This window comes from Desmodus rotundus, chromosome 6 (genome assembly GCF_022682495.2).
Source record: "Desmodus rotundus isolate HL8 chromosome 6, HLdesRot8A.1, whole genome shotgun sequence".
NCBI lineage: Eukaryota > Metazoa > Chordata > Mammalia > Chiroptera > Phyllostomidae > Desmodus > Desmodus rotundus.
The window spans coordinates 94,219,749-94,230,284 of record NC_071392.1 but is presented as its reverse complement, the minus strand read 5'-3'; the positions used below and the strand labels follow the sequence as shown (position 1 = coordinate 94,230,284).

Sequence of the window (10,536 nt, the reverse complement as noted above, 5' to 3'; positions counted from 1 at the left end):
CTGCCCATCAGCCCTGGCCTCAGGGGTGCAGCTGCCATTGGACAGGCTACAATTTGAGATTTCTTTTTACCAAAATGAAAATACATCAAAAGTGAGACTGGTTAAAGTCAGCTCTCACAGTGGCCTTTGGAATTTGTCCAGAGTGGCAATACTGTATAAATTGGTCTCTGCTCTGGCCTGGCTCCCTAAAGCAAAAGGTGCGAGCGAGAGCGGTAGCTCCGAAGGAGCCAAGGGAACAACAGGGGCCGAGCTATTGGAGATTTCAGAAGGTCTTCAGTCTGCGTTGGAGCAGCAAAACCAGCACCTAAACAGTACCCTTCCACAGCAAGGCAGTTTTGAGTTCCAAATTGAAGGAACTGCTTCTAAAATTTAGAAAGCCAAGGAGACACACGGGCCCCCAAATCTGTCCACACAGGCCGGAGGCCAATCCACCGCCTTCTGTGGTCGTGCAGAGGAACGAGAAACCCGGGGGACCCATCACTCACAAGTTCCTCTTGCTCCAACACAAAGCAAGCACTTAAAGCGTGAAGGTAAGAGGATTTTACAGTCAAAAGAGAAATTCTGCAAGTGTGTTTTAAAAAAGGAAAACAGGGACATTAATTGAAAATTGTCTCATATTCATTTGGCCTTCTGCCTCCAACGTGACATCTGGGTCATGGGTAGGGGGAACAAAACCAAAAACCCTTAGAGCACAGAGAGATGTGGCCGTGAACGTGTATGTTATGCGTGTTTGTACACATATACGTCTGTCTGTGTATCTTTTAACTTAAATTGAAAAAACAGAAAGAAGGGTCAACTCCCAAACCAGTCTGTGAATCTCGGACCCTCGACCTGCGAGGTCTGAAGGACACAGTCAGCTCCGTAAGAACCGGCACAGAACCGTGACGGGGCAAATCAAATGCTGAGCGCCACCCTGGGGTGGCGCAGGGCTGCCCGCCCCACCCCAGGCCACCCCCTCTGGTTCAGGTGGCGCTATGCTGAACAAATTTACGTTACAACCTCAACAGGAGTTAAACATTAAAAAGGAATCAGGAAGAACGTTACTATGGCATTAGGTAAAGGACTGAGGACGTGACCAGTGCCCTGGGGACGGAGTGGTGGCGGCATCACAGGAAGTGAGAACAGGTGAGGATACAGAGGAGGGCGGCCAGACCCACTCCCCAACCGACGTGCCTCCCGGGTCTTGGTGCAGCTGAGCTGCAGGGCACCTACGCGCCCGCCCGCACAGTGAGCCGGCAGTGAAACTCTCCGCGGGGAAGGCCGTGGACGCGAACTCTGGGCGTTTACCGCCGCCTCGTGGCCGGGAGGCGGAGCAGCAGCCAGCTGCCAGGCCGCGGCTGACCCTGGAGGCGGCTGCGTGAGGCTACGGTTGTGACGCAGGGCTGGGCGTGTAGGGGTCTCACTTGTGCTTCCGGGCTTTGCGAGCAGGACCGAGGCAGCTATAGAAACGCTGCGGTTGTGTGAAACCTGGCTGTTCCGCACAGCCGGGGCTGGAGAATAGGAAGCAACCTGCACTTTACTCTCAAATTACTCCCCCTTTAAAAAGCTCTTTGACACTCTTAAAATCATTAACCGTTAGCACCTCCCTTTAGAGGACGGCCGATCTGCCCAATGGAGACTCCACCTGGGCTTGAAGAGCCCCTGGAGCCCCCCGCCTCCCCCCCCCCCCCGCCAGGCCCACCTCCCTCCTCTCAAGCAGCTCGGCGGGTAGTGATCCCGCCAGGCTGAAATCTGGGTCGCCCTGGCCACTGCCCCAGAGGGTGACCAGTGCGGCCCTGCACCCACCCACCTCCCTGCTGGTCCCAGGCCCCTCGCTGAATGCCGGTGTCTGAGTGTGACGCTCTTGCTCAGCCGGTGCCACCAGCACCGACACCAACATCGAGGCTCCACATCTGGGCACCTGTCGTTCTAGACTTTCTCTGTGGACCCTGCAGCCTCTTGGCCTTCCTCAATCACAGCCTCCCGTCCCCTCTTCTGCTGAGAATGCTCCCAGGGAAGGTCCTCAGCGTGCTGCTCATTCCCTCCCCTCTCAGCAGGTAGCTAGGGAACCCCCACCACATGTTGGATGCTTCGGCTTCGGTTCGTGAGTCGCGACGTGCTATCAGGGGACGGTGACAGAACAGGGTGCTAAGGCCACAAAGGGAGACTGGGAGTACCACGTGAACACGGGGGAGACACTACACCCTGCTTAGGCCAGGGACGTCCTCCGCAAGCCCAGGAGCGAGCTACACAGGAGCCCAGCTCGTGCGGGCCCGGGGGTGGGGCCTCCAACAGGCCGGCTGGAGCAGAGGCCGAGGGCAGGGGCGGCGAGGCGCTCAGCTGTGCTCGCTTTGCAGCGGGGTCTCCGAAGGGTGTGCACGGGGCCTGCTGGGCGGGCGGCAGGCGGCGGCTGGCAGGTCCCCTGGGCGGGGAGGGGCCGCCAGGTGGGGACAGAGTCTGCTGGCTCCGTCTCCGGTTGGCTGCCGGGGAAGGGGCCGTGCGCCTGGGACCCGCAGCGGGAGCCCCATTGGACCAGAAGGGCCGCGTGCTCAGGGCACCAGAGTTAAAAACAATAGTAAAACTCCGCGCGCCGGTCGCTCGCGTTCAGTGGACGCCCAGCGCTGTTCACTGGACTGAGTCGTGGCGGAGGATTAACGACGGCGGTGCAGGTGCATCTGCGTTTTAAACAGGCCCGAGTCCCGCAGATTCGCTCCCTCGGCCCCTGGGGCCTGAGGTCACGGTCGAACCTATCTGCCGAGCCGGGCTTTCCGCGAGGAGTCCGGCCCCACCCGGGCGTCCAGCGTCCCTGCAAGCACCCGCGCGGAGCCACGGACCCCTACCTGCGAACTCGGGGACCCGACGGATTCCCAAGGGTCGCGAAGAGGGCTGCCCTCCACTGCCCCCCGGGGCGCTCGAAATCGCTCCACCTCCCTCTGCCAGGACGGGGAGCCTGGGTCGGACTAGGAGTCTGCCTGCTTCTCGAGCAAACCCTGCCTGGGGGTCCGTGCGCCGCCGCGTCCACCGGGCCGCCCCACCCACGGAACCGGGCGCTCCAGCAGGCCGCGCTCAGGCGACTCCTCCCCGGCCGGTGCCTCGGGGCGGCGCGGAGCCCCAGCGCCAGGTCCCCGCCCCCGCCCCGTGCCCTCTGGGCTCACACAAACGACGGAAGGGACGCTGGGGGCTTCGCCTCGGACTCAACCTAGCTGCCGCATTCCCAGCGCGAAGTCCCCCCACAGCGACGCCTCCACCGCAACTACCTAGCCCGGAGACGGACCAAGCTTTTTGACTCTCGCGCCAACCCGTAGAGTGAGGGCCCGCCAAGGGCGTTTTGCGCAAGGACGGAAGCTTGAGTGCCGCGCTTCCGGGCGGCCGCCGCGTACCGCCCCCTCGCAGGAGCACTTGATTGGCTGACGGCTCGCGACCTCTCAATCTCGCGGGAAGAGACTGAGAGGGTGGCCGCCGGTGCGTCTGCCCTCCGGTTCCCCGCCCCCGCTTCTGCCGCGGCTCTCGCCTCCGCTTCTCCCTGCCCGGCGCTTTCGCGCCCCCTCCCCGCCCGGCCTGGCCCCCCGAGCGGCCGCAGAGACTGCGCAGCGCGGGAGGCGGGATCCGCACGGTAAGATGGCCGCGGCGGGCCCGGGCGATCGGGCCGAGCGGGAGCGCGGTGGGGCGGGGAGGGGGCCGGACCCGCGCGGGTTTTCAGGGGGTCGCGGGTTCGAGCAGATGTATGGTCGGGTCTTGTTCTCGGGTGGCTGCGGCGCCCCCTGACTTTGCAAGTCAAATTACGCGTTGCTTCTGGGCGAAGCGGTGCCGGGCGCAGCGATCCCCACCGGGTCATCATCGCCGGCGGTGGCTCTGTGTTCTGAAGTGGTCGCGAACCGGAGTACTGAGACACGAACCTGTGTCTCAGTCAAGAGATCGGTTTTTAGAACAACTGCTTCCAGCAGAACCGATCTGGCGATGACGGAAACTGCCGCTTGGGAAGCAAGTGCTCCTCGGAGCTGGGAAGTTGAATTCTGTGTCCGCTGATGTTGGACCGCAGACTTCTCCAAAGCGGTCGCTTTCGAAAGTCGCTCTCGCCACCCTGGAATGGTGCAGCCGGTGTAGCGGCCCAACGGGAACTCAAGAAAGGTGCCTTCTTGTCCCGAGTGGGAACGAGCCTTTGATCTGAGTTGCGCAGTTGGCAGCGGCCCGGAGGGATGGGTGTCTGAGGAATGGCACCTCTTGGTTTTGTGTTAGGTGCCGGTTGTCCTCTGCTGCGCCCTGGGGGTCGGCATCTCCAGGAGCCCAGGACTTTGCCTTGTTCTCCTCTGCTCCCCTCCCCACTCTCTCCCTGGGTGATCCCTGCCGGACTCTTGGCTGCCCATACTTAGGTTTCCCTAATTAATGTTCCCAGCACTGAGCTTGCCGCCTATAGTCCAGGTGCCTGCTAGACTTCAGCTGCGCCCTGACAGGCAGCCAAACTGGTCCTGCTCCCCAAACCTGTTCCTGTCTCAGTCCTGCCCCGTCCTCTGTGGCCCCACGCTTCAGGGGCTTAGCTTGAACCCTCCACTCGTCCTCTGATCCCTCCACGGGCCCCCAGCCAGGCCCGCGGGCATCTGCAGCTCTTCTGCCCCAGGTCCCTCTTGTCTGGTGGCTCCTTACTGGTCCTCCTGCTCAGCTCTCACCACCCCACATCGCTGTGTCTTAACTTTAAAATTTATTGAAGCATTGAGCAAGTACTTCGCTGTGTATGAAGTAGTGTCCTTAACGTGCACGTCAGTGACAAGGGATAAAACCACGTGGACCGTGGTGAGCTGGTCCATCCCCGGAGCCCAGGTGGTGCCCCTGGGCCAGCACCTGTCCACCCCTCCTTCCTCAGTAGCACTTCATGTGTATTTACTTACAAATTTTACGTAGAGTCTGCCTTGTTTTCTTTGTTTTGTTTTTTACTAAGCTGCCTGCCGCACTTGGGCCTCTGCCGGGACTCGCTGTATCGGCAGCTGGTTTCTAAGAGTCGTCCACACAGCTGTGTTCCTTGGCTGTGGCTGCTTTAGTGAATTTTGCCACGTGAACACACAGTCACAATCTCTTCTCAGCAGCCTAACATCCAAATAGCTCTGAAAACTGAGGGTTTGTTTTAATCTGTTCGGTGGCAAAGCCGGACCTCACGGGGGCTTCACCAAAGAAGTGAGGTTGGATTCTGGGGCACTGCCCCAGGCCCCACGAGGAGGTCGAGCAGCACAGTGTAGGTTGGGCCCTGTCGTCTCTGTGTGGCCTGGAGGGTCTGGGTCTGGGCACGCACACGCCCCAGTGCCCCAGTCGTGGTTGCGCAGCTGTTGGACGGACGGATGGCTGGTGGTGGCTTCCGCGCTCCTGCCGTCTCAAGTGGAGTTTCTGTGAACAGGCTTGTCTGCCTGGTGGCGGGGAGAGTCTCAGGGTCTCCGCCTGGCAGGAGTGGCACTGCAGGCTGTAGGCCCCTGGCGGGTGCCCTTGGGGACTGCAGTGAGGGTGCCGGATGCTCTGGTCACAGGGGCATCGCTTCTGTCTCTGCTGGTCTGGGGGCCCATGGCGAGGTTCTCACGGGCCTGCACAGCACAGCATGCAGCTCTCTGCTCACCCCTCTGGTGCTGCCCGTGGCGCCTGGGAGACGGTCTGTGTCAGCCCCGCATCAGCCGGGGACCTCACTCAGGGCGACCCCGGGTGACCTGGGGCCTCTGGCTGCTGGGGCCCTGGCTCTTGCTCGCCTCCATTCTACCTTCTGATCACCTGGCCTTCTCCCAGGTGGCAGGCCCTTCTCCAGGTTTCTGGTGCGTTCCCACTCTCTGTACTTCCTGCTGCATCACTGTGTGTCCCTGAAAGGATCTCAATTGTTGGAGAATTCCCCACCGATTTCTCACTCGTGTCCATCCCATAGAAGCAAGTCAGGATGAGTTACACGGAAAAGCCCGACGAGGTCACGAAAGACGAGTGGGTGGAGAAGCTCAACAACGTGCACGTGCAGCGTGCGGACATGAACCGCCTCATCATGAACTACCTGGTCACAGGTAACTACCTGGTCACGGGACCGCCCGGGCACAGGCGATGCCTGCAGTCGGTGCTGCGGGCTCTCCCTCTCGGTGTGCATGCTCCGAGCCCCCGCTGAGCTCCGTGCACAGTGAGGTTGGTTCTGGCACCGTGGACGCGCAGTGCCGGCCTGGCAGGTTGCACGTGGTCACGTTAAAGAGTTCCCCTCCTGGGGAGCAGGCCATTGTTCCTGGGCTCTGAGACCTGGGCTTCGGACGCATCTGCAGCCAACCACGATCGCCGAGAATGTTCCGGCACACATCTAGAGCTCAGGTCGGTGCTCTCTCCCGGCCGGCCTGGTGAATGCTCCCAGGTGGTTTCTACAGGGTGCCGCTCAGCTCAGAGGAGGAGCAGGCCGGACAGAGCGTAGGAGGGAAACACGAGGGGCCCATCGCTGACACCCAGTCCCCCGTGACTGTGGGAAGGAGAGGGGCTTCTGCACACAGCGGGATGCCCAGACGTGCCCAAAAGGGATACGTCTCCTTCCCCCTCCCCCCGCCTGGCTAGTCACTGTTGAGATTTTTTTTTTTGACAGGTGAGGAGGGAATGTGAGGCAGTGGCTGTGGGTGGGGGGGTGATGAGCATTGCACAGGCTGCTTCGATGGGGAGGGCTGTGGGCTCCTGGAGAGGAGGGCGTGGCCAGGCCCTCGAGGCCCCACAGCTGCCCTGGGGTCGTAGCCCCCTTCAGGGAGCCCTTGCCAGCATGTGGGGCTTCATTTCCTGTATTTCAAGGGCAAAGGCGCTAACACCCCTGCCCTGAGGAAGTGGGGTTCCCACCACCCAGGGCAGCCTTGGCACCTGGCTGACGTTCTGAGCAGTGACGTGAGCCCGGCTGTCGTTCACAGAGGGCTTTAAGGAGGCCGCAGAGAAGTTCCGCATGGAGTCCGGGATCGAGCCCAGTGTGGACCTGGACACCCTCGACGAGCGGATCAAGATCCGCGAGATGATCCTGAAGGGGCAGATCCAGGAGGCCATCGCCTTGATCAACAGCCTGCACCCCGAGCTGCTGGACACCAACCGCTACCTGTACTTCCACTTGCAGGTGAGTGGCGGGGCCAGGGTCCAGGTCAGTCTGAAGTGGAAGTGTAGCAACTCCGCAGCTCGGAAGGCGTCCTGGCGGGTGTCTTTCAAAGCCAAGGGCTGTGCGGTGCTGCCAGGGCTTTGGGCCCCGTGCGGGCATCTGAGCCTGTGCCCCTCGCCCCAACCAGCAACAGCACCTGATCGAGCTGATCCGCCAGCGGGAGACGGAGGCGGCACTGGAGTTCGCGCAGACTCAGCTGGCGGAGCAAGGGGAGGAGAGCAGGGAGTGCCTGACGGAGATGGAGCGCACGCTGGCCCTGCTGGCCTTCGACAGCCCCGAGGACTCACCCTTCGGGGACCTTCTGAACATGATGCAGCGGCAGAAGGTGAGGGCGTGACACGGTGCCCGTGCGGATGGTGGGCAGGCTGTTCTTGGGCATGGGGCAGCAGTGGGACAGCCCCTGGCCCTTCCCAGGTGTCCTGTCCCTCGTCGCCTGGGACGGGGGCAGAAACTGCGCCCTTCCCCACCAGCCTTCTTCACTTACCTTGCCTCGTTTTCCTGTTTACAGGGAGACTCGGAAACAGGGGTCCTAAGTGTGTTTTACTTACACTCCCAGAACCACTCCCGAAACTTCCTGCCCTTGCTGGTGGTCCTGTGTTCCAGCTGGCGGGCTGGCGGCCACGTCCCCTGGCACAGCTCCCTGTCCCTCCCCCACCTCCGCCCCCTCCCCTGTCCTTCCAGTCATGGCAGGTCGCCTTGAGGCTGGGGGATGGAGCCTGTCACCCTGCTCTGCTCTCTTCTCCAGCCGGGCTCATGGCACGGCACTGCCACCTGGGCCAGGTGTGACATTTGCTGACAGGCCGTGAGCCCCTTCTGGGCAGGAATGGGGGGCTCACACCCGGCCGAGGGACTCACACGTGCCTCAGGAATGACAGGCGCCTTGCGGGGGCCTGGCTCCCTGCGTGTGGCGTCTCACTGGCTGCCTGTGTCCTCTAGGTGTGGAGCGAGGTCAACCAGGCCGTCCTGGATTACGAGAACCGTGAGTCCACGCCCAAGTTGGCGAAGTTACTGAAACTCCTCCTCTGGGCTCAGAATGAGCTGGACCAGAAGAAAGTGAAGTACCCCAAAATGACAGACCTCAGCAAAGGCGTCATCGAGGAGCCCAAGTAGACCTGTGCGCCCGGGCATCCTGCACGGTGCTGCCCAGGACTCGCTGGGACGTCCGGCTGGGACCGGAAGGTTTTTCCTGAAGCAGAGACTCTCCCCTCACTTTCTGTTCACCTGGCACCTCTTTTAACGGGAAGAATGGCCCCTAGAAACGCCAGACAGTGCACAGTGAGAGACTGGTCCTCAGAGGCCGGGTGCCAATTGCACACGGTGTGCTGGAGGTGGCGGCACCCGGCTGCTGTGCTGTCCTGTGGGGATGCCAGTGACCCTCCAGCCCCCGGAGCCCAGGAGAAGCACGGCCACTGTCCTGCCTTCTGTGGGCTGCAGGCGGGAGGCCGCTGTCTCCGTCCTTCTGAGTCTCCGAGAGCAAGCAGCCCTCCCCAGGTCCGCCTGTCTTTGGTCTTCACGGCAGAGACTGTAGCCCTGTGGGTCCCGACACGGACGTGTGTGCGAGGGCACCGCCTGGTTTCTGTCCCTTCGGGCAGGGCTGTGTGGCTTTGGGGGCACACCTGTGTGTGACGGGCAGGCTGTGTGTTTTTAATTTTTCAAATATATATTTTGGTGCTGTATGTGGTCAGAGACTCTTTCCTGGTGGATCCATGGACCATCTCTTCTGGGCAGTTCTGTTGGTAATAAAGGTTTTGCTTTGATTTCAAGAATGACTGAAATGGCCTCTAGATAAGGTTTTAGTCGTCTTGAACAAAACTTCCCAGTGGCAGGGGCAGTGCCCCCACCTGGCCCTGCAGCTGGAGGGCCACGTGCCCGGCCCAGGGGCTGGGGCTATGGTGCCCTGGCGAGGTGAGGGCCAGCTGGGGCCTTGCTGAGTGCTGCAGTCTCTAAAGCAGGTCAGTCTGCGGCCCCGCCGCCTGGCTACGCACGCCGAGCTGTCAGCCGCCCTGCATGGGGCTGCCAGGTCCAGGGTGCCCCTGGGTGAACCTGGTGAGCAAGGAGAGAGGACGGGCCCTGGGGGCCAGCGCAGGCCCCGTCTGGCCAGGATGCCTGGCTCGGCAGCCTTGTTGGCAGGCTGTGCTCACTCGCACAACCGAGGTCTCCTGCCTCACACACCACGGCCGTTCTCCCTACTGGTTTCTGAAAGTGAAGCGAGGCCACCTACTCCTGAAAGGGCGAGTCTTTACTCCCGGCACCCAGCTGCGCTCCCCGTGTGAGCCCCAGACAACCACCGTCGACCGCGAACGACTGTGCCGAAGACCCTCAGCGTGGTTGCTCTGGTCCCCGGTGATGCTGTGCCCCGTTCTATGCTTGTTCCTCTGGGCTCGAAAGGCGCCCCGCCCCCGCCTTAGCTCCCGGAAATCGAGTCCAGAGCCGATTCCCCACTGCTTGTGCTTACCTGTCGGAAATGCTGTCCGCAATGCGGGGATGTCCTTCTTCACCTGCAAGAAGAGGAACTGGCCTTGCCGAGTGCAAAGAGGGCAGAGGGGACTCGGGGGAGGCAGGGTCTGCCTTTCAGAGAAAGCTGCCCTGGGTGTGGCCCTGGAGCCTGTGAGGGCAGTCGCCAGCTGGATGGTGTGAACGAGCCAGAAGGGCCCAAACACGGAGGTGGTGGAACCGGAACCAGAACTGGAACCAACACCCTGCGGGGACGACTCAGTCACCAACACCTGCCCCTTCTTGCACACTAGGGGTTGGAGCAGCCACGGTGCACAGCTCCTGGGATCAGCGGGAGGCGGAGGGAACAGGCGCCCACCCTGGCCGCCGCCAGCACCCACTGTTTCTAGGCTCCCTTCGGGATGTGACACTTCGTGTGGCTGCCGCCTGAACCTCCCACCTCAGGACAGGAGGCCCTGCCAAGCTCTGGGTCTCCAGAGGTATCAGGTGCTCGGCCCGAGCCCTCTCTGTCGCGCACCCCACCAGCCGAGGCCTGGCACTCGGCTCCTCTCAGCCCACACTGTTCCACCCTGGCTGGAGCCCCCTGTCCTGGCCCCAGGCCTGTAGTGGCCTTGTCTGTCCTCCTTGCCTCCACCCTGGTGGCCCCAAGCTGCCCACCCCCTGAGCAGCCAGGTGATCCGTGAGCATGGCCCTCTGGTGGCTCCCACCCTCGGAGCCCTGCCCCCCAGCCTCCAAGGCCTGCAGGGCTGGCGCTGCCCTGGCCACCTTCACAGGTTCCTCTCTCCACCGCCCCTGCGGCCCCAGGCCTGGGCACCTCCTCCCAGCGTTCCCACCCTCCCCAGCTGGCTGTGTCTGCCACGTGGGGCATGAGGCCCTGGGGCCCCAGCTCAGGCCTGACTTGAGCTCCAAGCCCAGATCACCTTTGTGAAGAACTCAGGCACAGTCAGCGAGTGCCTGCTGGGTGGGCACCAAGGGGCTCA

At 62.2% G+C, this 10,536-nt stretch overlaps 1 protein-coding gene across 2 annotated transcripts; it reads left to right on the top strand.

The window, feature by feature from the left end:
* The first annotated feature begins 983 nt into the window (after nucleotides 1-983).
* On the top strand, nucleotides 984-8,859 carry GID8 (GID complex subunit 8 homolog). 2 transcript variants are annotated; one of them, XM_053927004.2, is made up of 5 exons: nucleotides 984-1,125; nucleotides 5,873-6,002; nucleotides 6,867-7,063; nucleotides 7,230-7,427; nucleotides 8,039-8,859. In XM_053927004.2, exons 2-5 carry the CDS (start codon nucleotides 5,885-5,887, stop codon nucleotides 8,210-8,212), a joined length of 687 nt encoding a protein of 228 aa, XP_053782979.1. In that variant the 5' UTR covers nucleotides 984-1,125; nucleotides 5,873-5,884; the 3' UTR covers nucleotides 8,213-8,859. The 2 variants fall into 2 exon arrangements, with proteins under 2 accessions (XP_053782979.1, XP_053782978.1); XM_053927003.2 differs by lacking the exon at nucleotides 984-1,125 and adding an exon at nucleotides 3,060-3,592.
* Nucleotides 8,860-10,536: the final 1,677 nt, after the last annotated feature.